Consider the following 23,067-nt stretch of genomic DNA (forward strand, 5'->3'; position numbering starts at 1 on the left):
CCTGCACAGCACTTGCACTGCATTTCCGAAATCTCTTGTATTGGAAAAAAAATCTTAAAAGGTTGTTAGAGCCCACCTATTACTTACTTTTACTTACCATTGGTTGGCTTCCACGTCACTCTTGTTTTCTTGCTTCCTATTGGTCTGCACCTCCTTGCCTCCGGCCTTCGCCCTGGCCTTGAGTCTTTCTCCCTCCTTGGAGCATGGACCAGTTACTGCTTCCTGTGGCCAGTGTCTATCCACTGGCTAATGCAGGTACTCTTCTTTTACTATGCAGTCTCTCTCCTTCACCCCTGCAACCCGCCCTCCTCACCCATGGTGTCAATCCTCTTCTGGCTGTCAGTCTTGTTTAACCTGCCTTCCTTCCGCCATCCATTCCTTTAAAACATCCACTCCCCCTGTTTTTCAGAGGCGTAAGGTATAATATTACGTGAAGCACACTACAGGTATAGGAACCTTTTTATACTGTTTGTCATTGAAAAAAATCATCACACTTTATGAGAATTAAGATATCTGCGAGGCTTTGGCTTTCTGTACTATAAAATTCATCTTCTCACTCTATACCATTGATTTAGGCATTTGCTGTGTTATTGCAGTTTGTACGAGATTTGCCATCTTAAAAGCTCTCCGTGGGCAAGAGCCAGCGTGATTTAGATTCTCAGCAAACAACAGATGCATTCATAGCAACTTGGAGGAGCTTGTGCGGTACAAATATGTGCATGCCTGTGGCGGTCCAGAGACAGCAGTGCATGTTGAAAGAACATGCAATGCATTTAACCCATTTAAGGCATGGAGGATGTCCTAGGCTACACGTGAGGTTGTACGAAAATTATTTTCAATGAAAAATATTCTTTATAAATAAAACAGGTATATCATTTTACCTTGTGGAGGAACTATTTGGCTTAAAACTATGCACATGTATACAGACAAATATCAAGTTAATTTTACACATGAGAGAGTTGGAGCTGCACGTTTCACTCAAGCACCAGAACCCTGGCCCAACAGTGACATAATCACCTGCTATACACTATGGAGTGTCACAACTCGGATCCAAAAGATGTTAAGACACCACCCTAATAAGAATGTGCAGAAGTAACTAATGGGACCACAGTGCTCTTCACCAATATAACATTGTGTGTGTGTGTGTTTATCCTTTACACTTACCCTCGTATCTTTACAATTATCTGTCTACAAATAGGTTATATATAAAGGTTCTTAACCAATTGTATCGACACTCACACACACACACTAATATTAATTACACCAATCATGCTATGTGTGTGTTTAAGAGGAGAGTGAGATAGAGCCTGGGGAGGATAGGGGGTGGAGGAGAGAGAGAGAGAGACTATTCTGTGCATCTCTGTAGATGTGCAAATCAATTCATACTCTGCAGCAGACCACTGCACTTGCCTCGATCTGTCCCCTCCCCTAATGAGTATTTGCCAGTGCTTCTTAACATAAGGCACTAGAAGATCACTGTATTTATAAAAGTCACCTATCAGGCTGGCACTACCTAGTGCTTTTCCACTGCTAATTTCCAGATTGCTGCCTTGATCTGTGTAGTAGTTTTAGGAGCGCAGATGGGTCCTTCCCTAAGCTGAGTACGTACGTCTGGGTTCCTAGCTCTCCGGATATCCAGTTGCCCGAATTGATGCACAAGTTTATATATCCTTATTGTGGATGCATTGTGGGTGTTCCCCATTGTAGTAGAAGTCCTTCTATATCTCTAGAACAGTACTGAAGTTGCGGCCCCAGAGCAATGTGCCAACTTAAAGAGTGGAATACAAGAAGAACTGCCTCTTGAAGAACTGAGGCTCATCTATGTTGGGGCTGTATACCTTAATCAGCACAATATGAACCTGTCCCATTGTACCTTGGATTGCGAGATGCCACCCTTCATTATCCCACAGTGTATTTAGGTGCTAGAATGATACACCTATGTGACTGAAGATGGTCACACCTCTCTCATGACAGCTGTGTGACAAAAAAAGTCTCGTTGACCACCAGCTTCTGGCTACTGTCTCCTCCCTTTCTCTGGTTAAATGCAATTCTTGAAAAAAATGCTATGATTATATGCCAACACATTCCTTGCCTTACACACGTCATCATAACTTCTGGCAATTGCTCAGGGCAGCAGTCCTACCCATCATTGTGTTTCCCCATGCCACCTGAGATTAGACCCAGCCAAATGTAATTTTAAAGCAATTGCCATTGATTAAGCTTATTTCAAACATTCCTCAGATCACCTTTTATTCGTTTGATGTGTTGTATTGTAGCATTTATATAGCGTTTGCTACCCCTATGTGGTGCACTGAAGCATTTGCCTACATGAGTAGCACGCTACACTGTGAAGGGTGTGTGGTTGGAAGGATGTTGTCTTTATTTTGATCCTATGTGGAAAGTGTTTCCATGTCATGCTGGATGACCACTGTGGTGCGTTTATCGTGTTAAGTGACTCAGTGCGAAAAGGTGTGATGAATGATGAAGTGCAAGGGCCAGACACACAGTTTTATGGTTTTCAATATGCCATAAAGCTTTGATAAGCTTTTAAAAGCTCTGCAGGTCCCTTAATGTTGTTTATTATGATATAGCCTGCCTAGCTGATTACTGCACTGGTTTGTCCATTTTGAGATTTTGTGTATACTTGTGGTCTGAGCTGGCATGGTTGGAGGGAGAGAGAGCAGTGGAGAGATCTGTTGGGATGACCATTTTTAGTATCATCCCATGTCTTTGTGTCTTTTTGAGATGTAACAAAGAGGTCAGAATGTATATGTATTTGGTATGGGACCTGCAGTGGTGGACTATTAAATTACTGTGAATTGTCCAGCAGTGTGTGACAGATCTCTTCAGTTTTTCAATGCCTGCTTGTTGTAATTGTTTATCTGTACAGTGCTGGTGATGGACAGCCCTCATAGCAGATTTGGTTCATGTGAATTTAAGAGATATAAATTACAGTTTGCTTCTGACTGCTTTGTATTATGGTCTTAGTATTATTGTGGGCCATGACGGTTATATATGTGCAAGTAAACAAATATAGAATGCCACGGTGAACCATAGGTCATTCCTTCTTAGCTTATCTGCATATTAAAAGCTGTTTGCTGCTTGGGTTGTTTCTAATTCATGTGTTGTAAGTTGAGAATTACAGTTGGGGATGCATCTGTTTTCTGGGCTCTGTTGCCAGGATGTTGGTGGTGCAATTATCTAGGAAAAAGCCATGTTTTCAACTATTTTGGAAGTGGATATACTGCAGGGTGCTTGTAATGTTGGCTGGTAGTGAGCTCCAGAGCTTGGTGGCCTGTCCTGAGAAAGCAGTGCTTCTTACATATTTCTGATGGTCATGGAATGATAAGTGAGGCAATCTTTTGTATTGCTTCAATTTGACTTGTAAGTATAGCAGTCCTTTTTCTTGGGTGGATTGGTGGACAATGCAGAGTGCCTTGAACCCTTCCCGTCCGGCTGTAGCTAGCCAGTGGAGCGATTGCAAAACTGTAATCATGCGTCCTCTTGGGTGAGTGAAGGTGGAGAAACAGCCATGCAGCAGCATTTTGGATGAGTTGTATTTATCGCATGATGAATGCAGGTGCACTGAGTTAGATTGTTTGAATAATCAGACTTGAGATTACAAGTGTGAGGATGGATTGCAGTTTACATTGATATGCAGAGTATGAGAAGATGCGACACAGTGTTTTGATCGTGTAGAAGGCACTGTTTGTGACATTGTTAACATGCGGTATCAAGGATAGGTGTGAATCTATGGGTACTTCTTGGTTTCTAACTTCTGTTGATGTTGATGCAAGGGCTTCTAGTTCCTTAGGCCATATGGCATAACACTGGTACGTTTGCCATTGTCCTCAGGTTATAATCTCTGTGCAGTATTGAGCTTTAGTTGTTTATTCATCATCCATGTGTTTATGGCGCAGAGGCAGTCTTTAAGTTGTGCATTGTAGAGGTCTTTGAAGCTATCCATTTCTAAAATGATTTGGGCGTCATCTGCAAAGTTGTAAGAGATGAGGTGGAATTATTAAATCAGATTTGGCAAGGGGGTGAGGTAGATGTTGAATGATAGCGTTGACACGATGGACCCCTGAGGAATGCCATAGTGTTATATGTGAAGAGGTGATGTGAAAGGTGGTAGGTAGACTGCACTTTGTCTGTGAAATAAGAAGCAATCCATTTTAGAGCATCTTTACAGATTCCAAGATCCTGGAGTCTTTGGTGGTGGACGGTGTCAAATGCAGCTGATAAATCCAGAAGCAATAAGGCAACTATTCTTGTCTTGTCCACTATGAGTTTTAGAGCATCCCAGTGGGTTATTATGGCTGACTCTGTGCCTCTTTGTGCCTGGTCTGAAACTGAACTGTTTAACATTAAGCGTTAATGTTCCGTAAAGTTAGAGAGCTGAGCAAACACTGCTCTCAAAACCTTTTCCTACAAATGGTTCATATGATATGGGCTCTTCTTTTTGAGGAGAAAGGTCTAATGTAGGAGTTTTTTTTTAGCTCCACAGACTTGTTGAGTAGACTTCTGGCAACCTCCCCTGCACAGGTTGAGCGAAGAATACCTTTTAAAGTTTTTGGTGGTGTTGGGTCTGAAGGTGATCCTGATGGTCTGGCTGCAATGATAATATTGAGGAAACCTTTTTGTGACAGGGTTTCTGAAAGTATGCCTTGCTTGATAATTATTACGGTCTCTATTGTGGTTCGGTCATGTTTTGTTGGAGTGTTGACTACATTTTCCTTAAGGTAATTTTCAATCTTTTTAATTTTTGAGATCAATTCATTAGGGATTTTGTCACAGAAGTCTTGCGATTGTGGTGTTTCTGTGTTTTGACACTGATAATTTTATGGAGTTCTTTAGAAGGGCAGCCATCTTCAGTTATGCATGTGGAGTGGTGGTGTCTTTTTGTGGTTTTGATGGTTCATTCAAATGCTCTGTTACAGTGGTGCAGTGTGCTTCTCTCTGTTTCATCTTCTGATTTTCACCATTTGTGTTATATGTTGAGTTGAGTTGTAGTAGAAAATTGCCTTTTTTTTTTGTATGTTCATCCCTCCAAATGTTGGACTGATGCTGCTGGTCTTTCGACTCTGTAGTGCAGTGGGCCCTGCTATCCAGGCCCCAGTGAATGTGCTCTTACCCCTCAAAAGCATATGAGCAATTGGCTAAGCCTGATTGGCATGTAACGCCTTAAGAGGCAAGGGTGTGCGTCCCGTATTCACTGTGACCCTGGAACTAAGCTACACCTAACTGACAAGCCCAAATCAGGGTGAAACTAGTCTTGTGTTGCTTGTGCTGCTTGTGTTTCGGTTCAGGCTGGATCTTGCCAGGCAGATCTGGCTAGACTGTTCCTGTTGGAGCAAGACTGATTTACAGATTTGTTGGTTTGCATGGCACTCTTCTTTACAGCCTCATAATTCGTCAAGGCATGTCTGGCATCATTTCCGTTCCTCTGTGTGGACCAGGGATCCAGCACTAATTGATTTCAACTTACTGTAATTAGGTCCCATCCGCTGCTCCCGACATGATTGAGGTACTATTTTGTTCTAACTTCCAGTGCCCCGCAAACAGAAAGCTTGTGCCGTGGCAGAAATGTGCCCTGCAGGACAAATAAAATTCCAAAGTTTTAATTTGTAAAGATAACTTTCTTTTATTTTGTTAAGTCGTCTTTTCTCAGTTTCCACTCGTGTTTTTTTTGTTTTTGCTAGTGGGCGCTGTTGTCAAAAGGTGACAATTAACTTGTTGGAAATATGTCAGACCTATTGCATTGCAAATGCTTGTTTGCACTTCCTGTCAATTAATATCCCTTATGCTTTTTATCTATGGCTTGAAATGTAAAAAAGGCAGTGACTGACCCTAGTTGTTCCCAGCCGCTAAAGATTGCTAAAGAGCTGATTGTACTTAGCACATAACCTAACCAGGGATGTGACTGTATGCTCTGTATTACACTATATCACCCCTTGATTGAAATCCTGTCTGGTTCTGTGGCAGGAGTTGTTTTTCCTTGGCCCGGTCTGTCAACTACACCAGTAGTAACCCTTTTGCATAATATTTTGCCACAGTGCTATAAGTCAGTAACTGTATGGATTGAAGAGACTAAACTTTTTAAAAACCTGATAAAATATAGAAACCCTCCAGAAAGATTGAATTATGATAGTGTTGAAACAGTGATTGACCAGTTGAATGCGATGTCTAGCACAGTAATCAGGGTCCTCTATAAAGACCGCCCCTGGAATCTTGGTCAGTCCAGGGGCCCTATTTATTTTACATTCCTTAACCAGGTTTATTAAGTGTGTGATAAATTGTGTAATGGCAAAAAGGGGATGGGCCTGTGTTTTGAATCATAAAGCTTATGAAGACGTTTTTCCCTTTTCATCTGGAGCAATGTAACTCCCAACCGCATTGCTCTTGAGGTTGTCCAGGTTCTTCATGTACACCGAGAATCTGTGGAAATCATTCGGGCTGCATATTTTGATTAGCCCACTGTTGTTACTCAGCATGCGTAATCTTTGCCTACCAGATTGTGTTCTTGTGTGGTTTTCTTACTATGTTTGCTTCTTCCACTGGGTCAAGATTCTCTCATTCATTATTTTGTTCATTTTATGTTTTTAAAACATCAACTCAGGCATGAACTATACATTTGTGAACATTCCAACCCTTCAATTTTCTTCAGTTTAACTTTCTACCACAGAGTTTGTGTCTAATCTGTCTTGTTTATTCTTTGAGGCTGATTTAATGCTAAATTACCACCTTTTCTAGTACTTTACGCTGTGATTAACTTTTTGAGATAATTTTATTATTTTAGTTGGCACACACTAATGTCTTGTCCTGGCTGAGTACTGGAAATACTCAGATTTACGAAATAGTTAATTTTAAATGACTGAAAGGAGTGGTCGCTTTTGCCTTTGCAATTGATAGTGAGCATATGGTTCTTTGGCAACCAGGTAAGGTGTAATATGGAAACACCTCTCCATAGACTGATACATGGGTGTTCCCAATTATTTGGTCAGTTATAAGCCTTCTATTTAATGCTGTTAAACTGAAACAAAGCAAGCTGTTCAATAGTCACACCCAGTGTATCCCCTTTTTGAGTGCCAGTGTTAGTAGTTCAGTACAGAAACAAATTATCATCTAGACCACTAACTAAAGCAAAGATATAAAAGGACACATTGTCAGAAGCAGTGACAGTCCTTGGTCTGGCGATATATGGAGTGTTTTTGTTGATATATCTTGTTCATAATTGTGGTTGCATGATGTGAGACATAATTTGTTGCAACTGAATTGCATGTGTGTGAGGTATTTGTGTTTAAGGGACACCCATTTACAACAAAAGGAACTTATTAGATGCTCTTGGTCGGCAGATGAGTACCAGAGTTACAGGACAGAAAGGGATTTGCAGGTACTTACACATCAGTATTGCCGGTATTGTGGGAGCCCAGTACACAAGCACTGTTTCTTCATCCTGTCTGTGGTGGTGTGTTAGCAAAAGAAAGTGTGTAAATGTGTATGTCTCCATCCTGTGTGCCTTTTGAGTATACTTTTAAAAAACTTGCAAATTTCTGTTAACTTGGCCTCCGGCCCTATGCACATTTATGTCACAGTGGACTCTCATTTACCGTCTCACCTATTTCCTCTTTTCTGCTCTTTACTTCAGGAGACTGTGGAACAAGCACCTCAGGATTTCCTCACATCTTTTGAGATGTTTGAAAGCACTTACAGTTTGTACACGCACAGGTGAGAGCAGGGTTAAGGTATAAATGGCCAAGCTTACTATGTTATTGGAGAGTAAAAGGCATACAAATGCTGTGTGGTAAGGGATATGTTGACTATGGTGAAGGGAGCATGGATACAATGAGGAGAGAGTCCGGGATGGTAGAGCGACTGAGATGTGGTTACTGTTTTGAGAGAGGATGGGGAAACCCAGAAAGAAATGCCCCATCATTTTGTAGAAAGGAGTGTGGTAATACTGTCAGGCAGTGTGACTTTGGTGAGGGGAGACTATGATAATGTGGTTGGGGTGGATAGGGATACCAAAGGGAGAGGGAGTGGGAATATGGTTGACAGGAATGTCTAGAGATAATGTGTGTAGTGAGGGCAGGAATATTGGGGTTAGATTGAAAATGTTGAAGTTAGAGTGAGGATGATACCTTAGGGAGTGGTGAAAAGAATATTGTGGAAAAGGATGGTACCATGGGGAGCAGAGATTGAGTTACACGAGGAAAGTAAAAATGGATACTGTGGAAAAAGAAATGTGATGGTGTGAATAATATCAGGAGTCGGATCAAGGAGGAGAGTGGCAATGCCTTGTGTGATGGTAGTTGGGCAGGCATGTCATGAACATGCAGCAATGAGGACACAGAGGCAGTAAGGGAGCAGATATTCTGCAGAGAGGGTGAGCCGACTTTTTTCTAATACAGTGTTATGGATGAGAAGAGCCGGAACATCATACTGACAGATCAAGAATATCATAGAAAGGTGGTACATAGCAGGGATTCTCACAGGTGAAATGATTACCAAAGTTGCACATGGAGATTGTGAGTGGTTATGGATTAAGGGAGCCTTGAAGATGCACAGGAATACTATTATGTGAAAGGGTAAAAATACTCTTGAAATGGAGTCGGGAGCCGTTAGTAAGATCCAGGCATGTGTGTAAGGACGGAGATCAACAGTGCTTATAGGGTATTGTCTCAATTGTCATGGACAATGGGGAAAAGAGCCTTGGGGAAGAGTAGCACTAACGCTGTGAGGGAAGGGATAGATTTCTTGGAAAGGAGTGGATGAAGACCCAGGAAATCTGAAATGAAATGGTATGAATATGATTCTGTTCTCTTTTATATTTCCCATGCTGTTAAGTAAATACATGTTTTGAGATATACATGTTTAAAATGGTGACTAGCTACTAAAGTTTCCATTTTGGGATGCAATGTGGTACACGAAACGTTATAGGTTCAAGGGGTGAGTAAACATCGTACGCCTTTATCGCCTCCACCATAGACCTCTTGATTGACAAGCCAAGTGATAGGCTTACTGCTGTGGTGTTTTCTGATCCTCCTGGACATCATTTTTTCTGTGTGGTCTCACTAGACTGCTGTGCTGGCTCTGCATCATCTTGGGTTGTGCCTTCTCTACTTTGGTGTGCACCTCATATACCCACTGCTGCGGTGTCAGTGAGTCTCCTTGGATTGCACCATATCCTTGTCTGGGTGGACCCTGTTGACCCACCACTGTGTGAACAGTGGATGCACTTTGGTTGTACTATCTCCATCTCAGCTGATGCTCCCAGGCCCCTGGTAGGACCAATTACCCTCATGCCCACTATTGTACCTGTAACAACCCTTGGGCTTTGCATCAGTGCTTCTGGGTGAACCACAATGACCCATCACAGTGGTCTTCAGAAGGCTTAGGCTACAAAATCAAAGTTCCCAGTCAACTCTAATAACTGAGTTTAGCTCCTTATTGAGTTACTGACTTACACTCCTAGATGGCACACATGTTTTGTTGGTTACAGAGGGAATAGGCCCATGATAAATAACTTAGGAACTGCAGTCTGGTAGCTGAGCTTCGGTGCTCCAGATCACATAACCAAATCTTTTAATATTATAGGCCTAAAAACTACAACGGGCTACAAGCCAATAAATATCAAAACAAATCTAATATCCAAGCCAGCCTACTGCTGCAGAGATAAAGTTAATCATAATAGCATACCTTATTTGTATAGTGGGAATTCGAACTTAAAGAGGTTTCTTGGCACTATTGACAGGAAAGGATTTTTATTGTTACCTAACTCACTGGAACTCATTTTATTGATGTGTGAAGGATAAAGGGCATAGTGAACCCACTGAGATTCGATCACTGCAGTGGATGATTTAGTCCTCTGAACCACTAGACCCACAAAATAAATGAATCTGGCCTATAGTAAGAAATTATTTTGCTCTAGAGTTTGGTAGCTAAGCCTTGTAGGAAGCTGGCTCTCTATATAGTGCACTAAAATGAAGTATACTATGCAGAGAGTCCAGTGGATCCCCAGTTGGTATTGCAGAGGCAAAAGTAGATATGACTAATGCTCTATTTTGTGGTAGTGTGGGTGAGCAGTTAGGCTTATTAGAGGGTAGTGCTAAGTTTCTCCAGTATTGGATCTTTCATAGGTTCACATGTTTGAATCACCCCTGCTGTCGAAGTGGGAGTCCCACGGTAATCAACATAGCCGTATATATCATTACCATAGACCCTAATGGCAATGAACAGTCCCTTTAATAAAAAATCTGTCCTTTTTTTTTTTTAAAAAGGACCAAACTTGACTTATGACCAATCCGGCGACAGCACCTTCTAGAACCCTCCCAAGAGAGGCAGAGTCCCTCAGATTTTCTACTGCACGTCGTGTAAGAGAGAGTGTCCCTGGGCTCTGCCCAGTTTTCTTCATACTTCAGGTATTTCAACTACTAATTCAATTTGGATTTGGGCGATACACCTAAAAAAGGATTATTTTAATCCTTTTCTTATTGCGGGAAAAAGAGGCTACATGTTGATGATCCTATATAATGCCTTCATTCTCACCATAAAGTGAAGAACTGTAAAATTTGCCACAAATTATCATCTAAAACTCTCAAAGATCGAGAGGGTACAAAAATCTCAGCCATCTGTAACACTCGCCTCAGAAGAGGACTCTGACTCTTCTGCTGTTCCTCACAAAAACCCATCAAAGAGGAAAATATTCTCTGAGGGACAACCTGAATCTTCAAAAAAGGCCTTAAAAAAGTCTCATCATGAGACTACCAAGGGAGCATCTCATGAGGACGGAAAACAAAGACACAAGGCTAGTCAGAGTAGATCCCATCCTTCCACTCCATTCAGAAAGTCTCCTACCTCTTCAAAATTGGCTTCAGGACCATCAACGACAAAACCACCTTTGAAGTTCACATCAATGGGAACTCCGTCGACGGTAACATCAACGACGACCAGAACAAGTACAATGACATCCACAATGGTGTCGTCGACAGCGACGGCACAGTTGACGTTTGCACTGACACCTATCCCGTCAATGAAGATCTCCTCAACTACGGTCCCAGCTACGTCACAAACATTACTGCCGATGATGACACCATCTGAGAAAAGGTCTCTATTGACATCAAGACCACCGTCGACGATGCAACCGATGACAGTCCTACTGTCTGCGACTCCATCGTCGATGACTTCGCCGTCTACATCCTTACAGTCTACGACCCCATCGTCGACGGCACCGACATCCTCATCTACGATGGTCCCACCTACAACATTACCACCACTGTCAACAGCATTGTCAACGACACCGTCACCAGTGATTAACCTCTTCGTTGCCCCACACACCCTCCCTGGTGCGGGTCACGACCAGTGGCCGACACCAGGAAGGGTATCAATAAATCCTCGGGTGCGTCGCACCCGAGGATTTATTATTTTTTTTAAACCCCCCCCGGGAGACACGGAAGCTTCCGTGTCTCCCCCCCCCCCCCGCCCACCCACCCGCCCCTTTGTGACGTCAGCGCGCCTCGCGGCGCGCTGACGTTGCAAAGGTGTTTTCCCCATCAAAGCAGGAAGCAGCCTTGCGGCCGCTTCCTGCTTTGATGGGGAAAACGGCCTTTCCCACGTTCGGGAAGGCCTTGTAAGAAAGGGGAGTGTCTCCCCTTTCTTACGAGGCCTTCCTGAAAGTGTTTCCTGGCCCCCGATCGCAGCACAGCTGCGATCGGGGGGCCAGGAAACACTTTGAAAAGGCCTCGTAAGAAAGGGGAGACTCTCCCCTTTCTTACAAGGCCTTCTCAAAGTGTTTCCTGGCCCCCGATCGCAGCACAGCTGCGATCGGGGGCCAGGAAACACCACTAGACGCCAGGGATTTCACTTTGGGGGGGCGGCCCCCTCGGAAAACGGGCCGCCCCCCCCGGGGGCATAATTCATTTAAAAAAAAAAGGTAGGTGCCCCCAGGGGATTGGTTTTTTTTCATAAAAATAAAAAATAAATAAAATGACAGGGGGTCGCCCGTGGGCAGGGTGACCCCCTGTGGGGGCAATTTTTTTTTTTAGATGTTGTAGGGTTTCCCTGGGGGCCATTTTGGCCCCCAAGGAAACCATACAACAACTAAAAAAAATAGATCTATATATAGATCTATATTTATATATCTATGTAGATAGATATATCTATGTACATGGATATATCTATAGATATATCTATGTACATAGATATATATATATATATATATATATAGAGGTAGATCTATATATACCAAAGAGATTTATAAAGTGTGCTACTCACCTGTGAGGGTCTCAAGGTGCTTGGGGGCGGGCGGGGGGAGGGAAAGGGGCTGGGAGGTTCACTGTTCGAAAAGCCAGGTTTTGAGGCCCTTCCTGAAAAGAAGTAGGTTTTGGGTCTTGCTAAGGTGGGTTGTGAGGGCGTTCCAGGTTTTGGGTGCAAGGTAGGAGAAGGATCTGCCCCCGGTGGTGGTGTGTTTGATGCGGGGGACAGAGGCGAGAGAGAGGTCAGCTGAGCGGACGTTTCGTGTGGGGGTGTGGAAGGTGACTCTCGTTGAGGTAGGCAGGGCCTGTGTTGTGGAGTGATTTGTGTGCGAGGATGAGGATCTTGAAGGTGATCCTTTTGTCAATGGGGAGCCAGTGGAGGGATTTGAGGTGTGGAGAGATGTGTTCGTGTCGGCGGAGGTCGAGGATGAGTCGTGCTGCTGAGTTCTAGATGCGTGTAGTTTGCGCTTGAGTTTTAGAGTGGTGCCGGCATAGAGGGCGTTTCCGTAATCAAGCCTGCTGCTGATGTGTGCGTGAGTGACAGTTTTTCTGGTCTCTGTGGGGATCCATTTGAATGTTTTTCAGTATACGGAGTGTGTTGAAGCATGAGGAGGTGAGAGCGTTGATTTGTTGGGTCATCGAGAGGGAGGAGTCTAGGATGATGCTGAGGTTGCGTGCGTGGTTGGCGGGGGTGGGTGCAGGGCCTAGCGTGGTGGGCCACCATGAGGGGTCCCAGGTGTTTTTGTGTGGGCCAAAGAGGATTATTTCGGTTTTGCTTGAGTTGAGTTTCAGGTGATTGGCTGTCATATATATATCACTTTTGTCAATATGTGTGTGGTTTCCCTGGGGGGAAAAGGGTCCGACTTGTCTAGTGGCAGTTTTAGTGCCATAAAGAAGCGCAGAAGGTTTATATGCCTACTGCAAAGAGCAAATCTGTATTTTATGTAAATAGCTGAGTACATTAGCAAAGTCTATGGAGAGATGAAGGGCACTTTTGCTGGGTGGTAATGAGGGAATCCGAGGAGGAGGGAGTGGGAGCACCAATAATGATTGTTGGACTGGGCGCAGGAGGTGCTAAAGACTGTGACGAATGGTATGTGACAAGGTGTTTTTTGAGTGTCTTGAAAGTACGTGCTGATTGAGGGAAGAAGCGCAGGTAAGGTGGCCTCTACTGTTGCACGTATCTCACACACCATCGATTTTGTGACTGTCTACGTAGGCTAGTGTTTTAGAGCAACAGTTTAGCCAATAGCAGAGATGGCATCTTGATGGATGACTGCTGCCTGCACTCGGGTTATAGAGGACCGCTCTGACATAGGATCAGAGACTGAGACATCAGATACTGAGACAGCATCTGAGGGACAGGACAATGGCGCAGACTCTGGGAGTGATTTTTCAGTCAGAGGAGTCCCATTCGATAACTCCTCTTCCAGTACATTATGAGGGAGGTGATGAGGACAGTCCTGCTGTCCCTTCGTAAGCTGTTTGTGCAACTGGGTAATAGTGGGTTAGGCCAACCCAGAGAGCAGGTGAATGCGGCGGCAAGCAGAGAGAGAGTGCTCTCTTGGGAGCTCCCCAATTTAGTTCAGCCCCAAATTCCACCACCCAAATCATATTGTGGAGACATCAAAATTATCCATGGCAAAACAAACTGGTTTTGTAAGGCAGGCACCTGTGTTTTTGGTCCTGGATTCGACGGCCATATAGAGAAACACACTAAACCCAAACATTTCTGGAAACTAGACAGTTCGATGGCATATGTTGCTGCAGATACACATGTGTGGCACAGTCCGCTGCCTGGTGTTGGGCTCGGAGTATTACAAGTTGTTTTTCTTCGAAGAAGTCTTTTTGGTCACGGGACCGAAGGACTCCTCCCTCTTTGGCTCCATTGCGCATGGGTGTCGACTCCATCTTAGATTGTTTTTTTCCGCTGTCGGGTTCGGACGTATTCCTTTTCGCTCCGTGTTTCGGTTCGGAAAGTTAGTCAGAATCTCGGAAGAAAGCGTCGGTATTGTTCCGTTCGGTATCGGGATAGTTAGGTACATCGACACCGATCATCGGAAGACTTTGGGGTAGTTTCGATCCCCCATCGGGGCCTGGTCGGCCCGACCGCGTGCGACATCGAAGCCGATGGAACGGACCCCGTTTCGTTTCTGCCCAAAATGTCACAGTAAGTATCCTTATACAGATCAGCACTTGGTCTGTAACTTGTGCTTGTCCCCCGAGCACAAGGAGGATACCTGTGAAGCCTGTCGAGCCTTCCGGTCCAGAAAAACACTCCGGGACCGAAGAGCCAGGCGTCAACAAATGGCGTCCACGTCGACAAAACAACGTTTCGACGAGGAAGAGGAAACATTCTCGGTTCCGGAATCAGAATCCGGAGACTCCGACGTCGAACAACAGCAACAAACCGTGAGTAAGACGTCGAAAAGTAAATCCATCGACAAACCGAAAGCCCAGGGGACGCCACTGCCAACAGGCCATGGCTCGACCCATAAAACAGGCGACCCGTCGAAGGCGCCGAAAAAGGGCACGCCCATAGCGAAAACACCCGACTCCGGTCGAGGGACCGCCATGGAGCAACCTCGGAGCCGAGAAAGCGGCTCCGAGAGACAAAAACAAGATACCGGCACCGAAAAACATCGGCACCGAGAATCCATGCCGAAAGGAACAAAAATTCTGTCGGTGCCGAAACCGAAAAAAGATTCTCTCTCGGCGCCGAAAAATACCACACCTTCATCCTACTCAGAGGAACAAGGAATAAGTGGCCAAATGCACAGATTTGGACAAGAGCTCCAAAGTGTAGAATCGGACTACACACAAAAGAGACTGTACATCCAGCACGACACAGGGAAAATATCAACCCTTCCCCCAATCATGAGGAAAAGAAGGATCGAACTTCCAAAGGATGACGCACAACCACAAGCCAAAGTGGTTAAAAAAGTCACGCCTCCGCCCTCTCCACCACAGGCATCGCCGGCACAAACACCGCCACAAATGCACTCACCAGCGCAAACTACCATAAGTCATGACGATCAGGATCAAGACGCTTGGGACCTGTATGACACCCCAGTGCCGGACAATGATCCCGAGTCATACCCCACAAAGCCGTCACCGCCAGAGGACAGTACCTCATACTCGCAACTGGTGGCTAGGGCAGCAGAATTCCACAATGTCCAACTGCATTCCGATCCTATAGAGGATGATTTTTTATTTAACACCCTCTCGGCTACACACAGCCAATATCAATGTCTCCCAATGCTACCAGGGATGTTACGGCACGCAAAACAAATTTTTGAAGAGCCCGTAAAATCAAGAGCCATCACCCCAAGGGTGGATAAGAAATACAAACCACCACCCACAGACCCAGCGTTTATTACTTCGCAGTTACCACCTGACTCCGTGGTAGTAGGGGCAGCTCGCAAGAGAGCAAATTCACATACATCTGGCGACGCCCCACCTCCGGACAAAGAAAGCCGAAAATTTGATGCGGCAGGGAAAAGAGTAGCATCACAGGCAGCCAACCAGTGGCGCATCGCAAATTCACAAGCGCTGCTGGCCAGATATGACCGAGCACACTGGGACGAGATGCAACTTCTCGTAGACCATCTTCCCCAGGAATACCAAAAAAGGGCGCAGCAAATAGTGGAAGAGGGACAAACGATCTCAAACAATCAAATCCGCTCTTCACTAGACGCAGCCGATACTGCAGCGAGAACAGTCAACACTGCTGTCACCATAAGGAGACACGCTTGGCTACGCACTTCAGGCTTCAAACCTGAAATCCAGCAGGCTGTCCTTAATATGCCCTTCAACGAGAAACAACTTTTTGGCTCTGAAGTGGACACAGCCATTGAAAAACTTAAAAAGGACACAGACACGGCCAAGGCCATGGGCGCACTCTACTCCCCGCAGAGCAGAGGCTCTTTCAGGAAAAACTCCATTTAGAGGGGGGTTTCGTGGCCAACCCACAGACACCACCAGCCAACAAACAAGAACCACACCATATCAGGGTTCCTTCCAAAGGGGAGGTTTCAGGGGATATCGGGGGGGTCAATTCCCAAGGAGTAGGGGAAGATTCCAGACTCCAAAAACACCTCCACCTAAACAGTGACTTTCAAGTCACGCAACCCCTTCACTCAACACCAGTGGGGGGAAGACTAAGCCAATTCTACCAATCTTGGCAACAGATTACAACAGACAATTGGGTATTAGCAATAATCCAACATGGCTATTGCATAGAATTCCACAACTTCCCACCAAACATCCCCCCCAAAACACGCAAAATGTCACCACAACATTTAGAACTTTTAGGACTAGAAGTTCAAGCACTACTGCAAAAGGATGCAATAGAGTTAGTACCAGTAAAACAAAAAAACACAGGAGTTTACTCCCTGTACTTTCTAATTCCAAAAAAAGACAAAACATTAAGACCAATATTAGATCTCAGGACACTAAATACCTACATCATATCGGACCATTTTCACATGGTCACACTACAAGACATCATTCCACTGCTCAAACAGCAATATTACATGACCACATTAGACCTAAAGGATGCGTACTTTCATATACCAATACACCCTTCTCACAGAAAGTACCTACGGTTCGTATTCAAAGGAATACATTACCAATTCAAGGTGTTGCCATTCGGAATAACAACTGCACCAAGAGTGTTCACAAAATGTCTAGCAGTAGTAGCAGCACACATCAGGAGACAACAGATACATGTGTTCCCTTACCTAGACGATTGGCTAATCAAGACCAACACAGTAAAAAAATGCGCAAACGACACCACATTTGTCATACAAACCCTTCACAAACTGGGGTTTTCCATCAACTATACAAAATCACACCTAGAACCGTGTCAAACACAACAATATCTAGGAGCAACCATCAACACATCAAAAGGAATTGCCACTCCAAGTCCACAAAGAGTGCAGGCATTCACAAGGTAATAAGTGCTATGTTTCCAAACCAAAAGATACAAGCAAAACATGTGCTAAAACTTCTAGGCATGATGTCATCATGCATAGCCATTGTCCCAAACGCAAGACTACACATGCGACCCTTACAACAGTGTCTAGCATCACAATGGTCACAGGCACAGGGTCAACTTCAAAATCTGGTGTTGGTAAACCGCCAAACATACCTCTCGCTTCTATGGTGGAACAGCAAAAATTTAAACAAAGGGCGGACATTTCAGGACCCAGTGCCTCAATACGTTATAACAACAGACGCTTCCATGACAGGGTGGGGAGCACACCTCAATCACCACAGCATTCAAGGACAATGGGATATACACGAAACAAAATTTCATATCAATTACCTAGAACTGTTAGCAGTATTTCTAGCGTTAAAAGCCTTCCAACCCATAATAACACACAAATACATTCTTGTCAAAACAGACAACATGACAACAATGTATTATTTAAACAAACAAGGAGGAACACACTCAACACAATTGTGCCTCCTAACACAAAGAATTTGGCAGTGGGCGATTCACAACAACATTCGCCTAATAGCACAATTTATTCCAGGATTACAAAACCAACTAGCAGACAACCTTTCGCGAGACCACCAACAAGTCCACGACTGGGAAATTCACCCCCAAGTTCTGAACAAGTACTTTCAAATTTGGGGAACACCCCAAATAGATTTGTTCGCAACAAAAGAAAACTCAAAATGCCAAAACTTCGCATCCAGGTACCCACACCGCGAATCACAAGGCAATGCTCTATGGATGAGTTGGTCAGGGATATTTGCGTACGCTTTTCCCCCTCTCCCTCTCCTTCCATATCTAGTAAACAAGTTGAGTCAAAACCAACTCAAACTCATACTAATAGCACCCACATGGGCAAGACAACCTTGGTATACAACTCTACTAGACCTTTCACTAGTACCGCATGTCAAACTACCCAACAGGCCAGATCTGTTAACACAACACAAACAACAGATCAGGCATCCAAACCCAGCATCATTGAATCTGGCAATTTGGCTCCTGAAGTCCTAGAATTCGGACACTTAGACCTCACACAAGAATGCATGGAGGTCATAAAACAAGCTAGAAAACCTTCCACTAGACACTGCTATGCATCTAAGTGGAAAAGATTTGTTTACTACTGCCATTCCAATCAAATACAACCATTACATGCCTCTACTAAAGACATAGTAGGATACTTACTACATTTGCAAAAAGCAAATCTCGCTTTTTCATCTATAAAAATACACCTCGCAGCAATATCTGCTTACCTACAAACTACTCATTCATCGTCTCTATTTAGAATACCAGTTATTAAAGCATTCATGGAAGGGCTAAAAAGAATTATACCACCAAGAACACCACCAGTTCCTTCATGGAATCTTAACATCGTCTTAACAAGACTCATGGGTCCACCTTTCGAACCCATGCATTCCTGTGAAATGCAATATCTAACCTGGAAGGTCGCATTTCTCATTGCAATCACATCCCTCAGAAGAGTAAGTGAAATACAGGCATTTACCATACAAGAACCATTTATTCAAATACACAACAATAAAATAGTTCTAAGAACAAATCCAAAATTTCTGCCAAAAGTAATCTCACCATTCCATTTAAATCAAACAGTAGAATTGCCAGTGTTCTTCCCACAACCAAATTCTGTGGCTGAAAGGGCACTACATACATTAGACGTCAAAAGAGCACTAATGTATTACATTGACAGAACAAAGCTAATCAGAAAAACAAAACAACTGTTCATAGCTTTTCAAAAACCACACATAGGAAATCCAATCTCTAAACAAGGCATTGCTAGATGGATAGTCAGATGCATTCAAACATGCTATCTTAAAGCCAAAAGAGAATTGCCTATTACACCAAAGGCACACTCAACCAGAAAGAAAGGTGCTACAATGGCCTTTCTAGGAAACATTCCTATGAGCGAAATATGTAAGGCTGCAACCTGGTCTACGCCTCACACGTTTACTAAACACTACTGTGTAGACGTACTAAATGCACAACAAGCTACAGTGGGCCAAGCTGTACTAAGAACATTATTCCAAACTACTTCAACTCCTACAGGCTAAACCACCGCTTTTAGGGGAGGTAACTGCTTTATAATCTATGCCACACATGTGTATCTGCAGCAACATATGCCATCGAACTGAAAATGTCACTTACCCAGTGTACATCTGTTCGTGGCATTAGTCGCTGCAGATTCACATGTACCCTCCCACCTCCCCGGGAAGCCTGTAGCCGTTTAGAAGTAGATCATAAATCTTAAACATCTGAACATTTGTAAATAATTATTAGAAACTCTTAACGTACATACATATTCACTCCATTGCATGGGCACTATTTATACCAAACAACTCCATCCTCACCCTCTGCGGGGAAAACAATCTAAGATGGAGTCGACGCCCATGCGCAATGGAGCCAAAGAGGGAGGAGTCCTTCGGACCCGTGACCAAAAAGACTTCTTCGAAGAAAAACAACTTGTAATACTCCGAGCCCAACACCAGGCAGCGGACTGTGCCACACATGTGAATCTGCAGCGACTAATGCCACGAACAGATGTACACTGGGTAAGTGACATTTTCATTCGGGGGAGTCCACAGAGGTGTGACTTGTGTGGCTTCCCCAAAGTTTTCTTACCCAGAATACCCTGCAAAGCTGAAATGTTGAAAAAAAACTCAATTTTTCTCGCATTTCTGTCACACAAACTACAGGAATATGCTGGGATCCACAATATTCCTACCACCCAGTGACTCCTCACCTGTCCTGATAAAAACAATACCCCACTTGAGTGCCTACACCTAGTGTCTGTGTCAGGAATGGATCACCCCAGGGTCAACAGCTGCCTCACGTAAGGACCAACATTGACCGTTGTGTGATCTATTCCTGTCGCAGGCACCAGGCCTAACCACACAAGTGAGGTATCATTTTTATCGGGAGGCTTGGGGGAACACTGGGTGGAAGGAAATTTGAGGCTCCTCTCCGATTCCAGAACTTTCTGTCACTGAAATGTGAGGAAAACTTGTTTTTTTAGCCACTTTTTGAGGTTTGCAAAGGATTCTGGGTAACAGAACCTGGTCAGAGCCCCGCGAGTCACCCCATCTTGGATTCCCCTAGGTCTCTAGTTTTCAAAAATGTACAGGTTTGGTAGGTTTCCCTAGGTGCCGGCTGAGCTAGAGGCCAAAATCTACAGGTAGGCACTTTGCAAAAAACAGCTCTGTTTTCTGTGATGTGTCCACGTTGTGTTTTGGGGCATTTCCTGTCGCGGGCGCTAGGCCTACCCACACAAGTGAGGTATCATTTTTATCAGGAGACTTGGGGGGACGCTGGGTGGAAGGAAATTTGAGGCTCCTCTCCGATTCCAGAACTTTCTGTCACCGAAATGTGAGGAAAACGTGTTTTTTTAGCCACTTTTTGAGGTTTGCAAAGGATTCTGGGTAACAGAACCTGGTCAGAGCCCCGCGAGTCACCCCATCTTGGATTCCCCTAGGTCTCTAGTTTTCAAAAATGTACAGGTTTGGTAGGTTTCCCTAGGTGCCGGCTGAGCTAGAGGCCAAAATCTACAGGTAGGCACTTTGCAAAAAACAGCTCTGTTTTCTGTGATGTGTCCACGTTGTGTTTTGGGGCATTTCCTGTCGCGGGCGCTAGGCCTACCCACACAAGTGAGGTATCATTTTTATCGGGAGACTTGGGGGGACGCTGGGTGGAAGGAAATTTGAGGCTCCTCTCAGATTCCAGAACTTTCTGTCACCGAAATGTGAGGAAAACTTGTTTTTTTAGCCACTTTTTGAGGTTTGCAAAGGATTCTGGGTAACAGAACCTGGTCAGAACCCCGCGAGTCACCCCATCTTGGATTCCCCTAGGTCTCTAGTTTTCAAAAATGTACAGGTTTGGTAGGTTTCCCTATGTGCCGGCTGAGCTAGAGGCCATAATCTACAGGTAGGCACTTTGCAAAAAAACAGCTCTGTATTTTGTAAAAAAATGGGATGTGTCCACGTTGTGTTTTGGGGCATTTCCTGTCGCGGGCGCTAGGCCTACCCACACAAGTGAGGTATCATTTTTATCGGGAGACTTGGGGGAACATAGAATAGCAAAACAAGTGTTATTGCCCCTTATCTTTCTCTACATTTTTTCCTTCCAAATATAAGAGAGTGTGTAAAAAAGACGTCTATTTGAGAAATGCCCTGCAATTCACATGCTAGTATGGGCACCTCGGAATTCAAAGATGTGCAAATAACCACTGCTCCTCAAAACCTTATCTTGATCCCATTTTGGAAATGCAAAGGTTTTCTTGATACCTCTTTTTCACTCCTCATATTTCAGCAAATGAATTGCTGTATACCCAGTATAGAATGAAAACCAACTGCAGGGTGCACCTCATTTATTGGCTCTGGGTACCTAGGGTTCTTGATGAACCTATAAGCCCTTTATATCCCCGCAACCAGAAGAGTCCAGCAGACAAAACGGTATATTGCTTTCAGAAATCTGACATCGCAGGAAAAAGTTACAGAGTAAAACATAAAGAAAAATGGCTGTTGTTTTCAGCTCAATTTCAATATTTTTTTATTTCAGCTGTTATTTTCTGTAGGAAAACCTTGTAGGATCTACACAAATGACCCCTTGCTGAATTCAGAATTTTGTCTAGTTTTCAGAAATGTTTAGCTTTCCGGGATCCAGCATTGGTTTCACACCCATTCCTGTCACTAACTGGAAGGAGGTTGAAAGCACCAAAAATAGTAAAAATGGGGTATGTCCCAGTAAAATGCCAAATTTGTGTTGGAAAATGTGGTTTTCTGATTCAAGTCTGCCCGTTCCTGAAAGGTGGGAAGATAGTGATTTCAGCACCAGAAACCCTTTGTTGATGGCATTTTCAGGGAAAAAACCACAAGCCTTCTTCGGCGGCCCTTTTTTTCAATTTTTTTGGAAAAAACTAAATTTTCACTGTATTTTGGCTATTTTCTTGGTCTCCTCCAGGGTAAACCACAAACTCTGGGTACCATTAGAATCCCTAGGATGTTGGGAAAAAAGGACGCAAATTTGGCGTGGTTAGCTTATGTGGACAAAAAGTTATGAAGCCCTAAGCGCGAACTACCCCAAATAGCCAAAAAAGGGCTCAGCACTGGGGGAGAAAAGGCCCAGCAGCTAAGGGGTTAAGATAACAAAAAAGATCATTAGACCGGAGCACACCTCTCCCAGCACGGTGTCTCCATATACTCCTAGCCACCTTTTAGATATAGATGATTCTGACGACATGCCATTCGGAACAGCGTATAGTCCTTCGCAACTGAATGTAAGATCCCAGGATATAGACTAGGATGATGATGATTTTATGTTGCCTACTATCGAGAACCAAGATACGCTGGTAACCATTTCCCATTCCAGTGTTGTAAGTCACACAAACAACCACAAGACCCTCAAGATTTGGTGCAAGTACCTTTGACGTTACTACAAGATTTAAAGAATATGTTAAAAGATTATCAAGCCAGGGACCATGATGCACCTCACCAGACAGTGTCAGGTCAAGTTTTTGCTCCAATTCCTCACCCACAAACAACTCCGGAACATCTTCCTCCGCCGGTTACACCAAGAATTTCACCAGTGTATAACATCGCTGCCCCTCCTAGAGAAGATCCTTCTCCATCTAGTGATAAGCATGAGGAAGGAGAAATTCAGGACAATAGGTCTCACAATGAGTGGGATGAATACCTCTTACCAACGCCATCGCCACCACCCTACCACTCAGGAGACTCTCTGCCAAAGGATATTGGCAGCTTTCATTCAATCATGGAAAGAGCTGCTGACAGATTTCATCTCCCTATG

General features: G+C 44.1%; 1 protein-coding gene across 1 annotated transcript in view; it reads left to right on the forward strand.

The window, feature by feature from the left end:
* The window catches only part of ENTPD5 (ectonucleoside triphosphate diphosphohydrolase 5 (inactive)), a 326,640-nt gene that overhangs the window by 148,313 nt on the left and 155,260 nt on the right, over positions 1-23,067 (forward strand). Inside the window, exon 8 of the mRNA XM_069208509.1 lies at positions 7,649-7,728. Coding sequence (XP_069064610.1) covers positions 7,649-7,728 — 80 coding nt within the window. The remainder of the gene's footprint in view (positions 1-7,648; positions 7,729-23,067) is intronic.

Source organism: Pleurodeles waltl, chromosome 9 (assembly GCF_031143425.1).
Source record: "Pleurodeles waltl isolate 20211129_DDA chromosome 9, aPleWal1.hap1.20221129, whole genome shotgun sequence".
Classification (NCBI taxonomy): Eukaryota; Metazoa; Chordata; class Amphibia; order Caudata; family Salamandridae; genus Pleurodeles; species Pleurodeles waltl.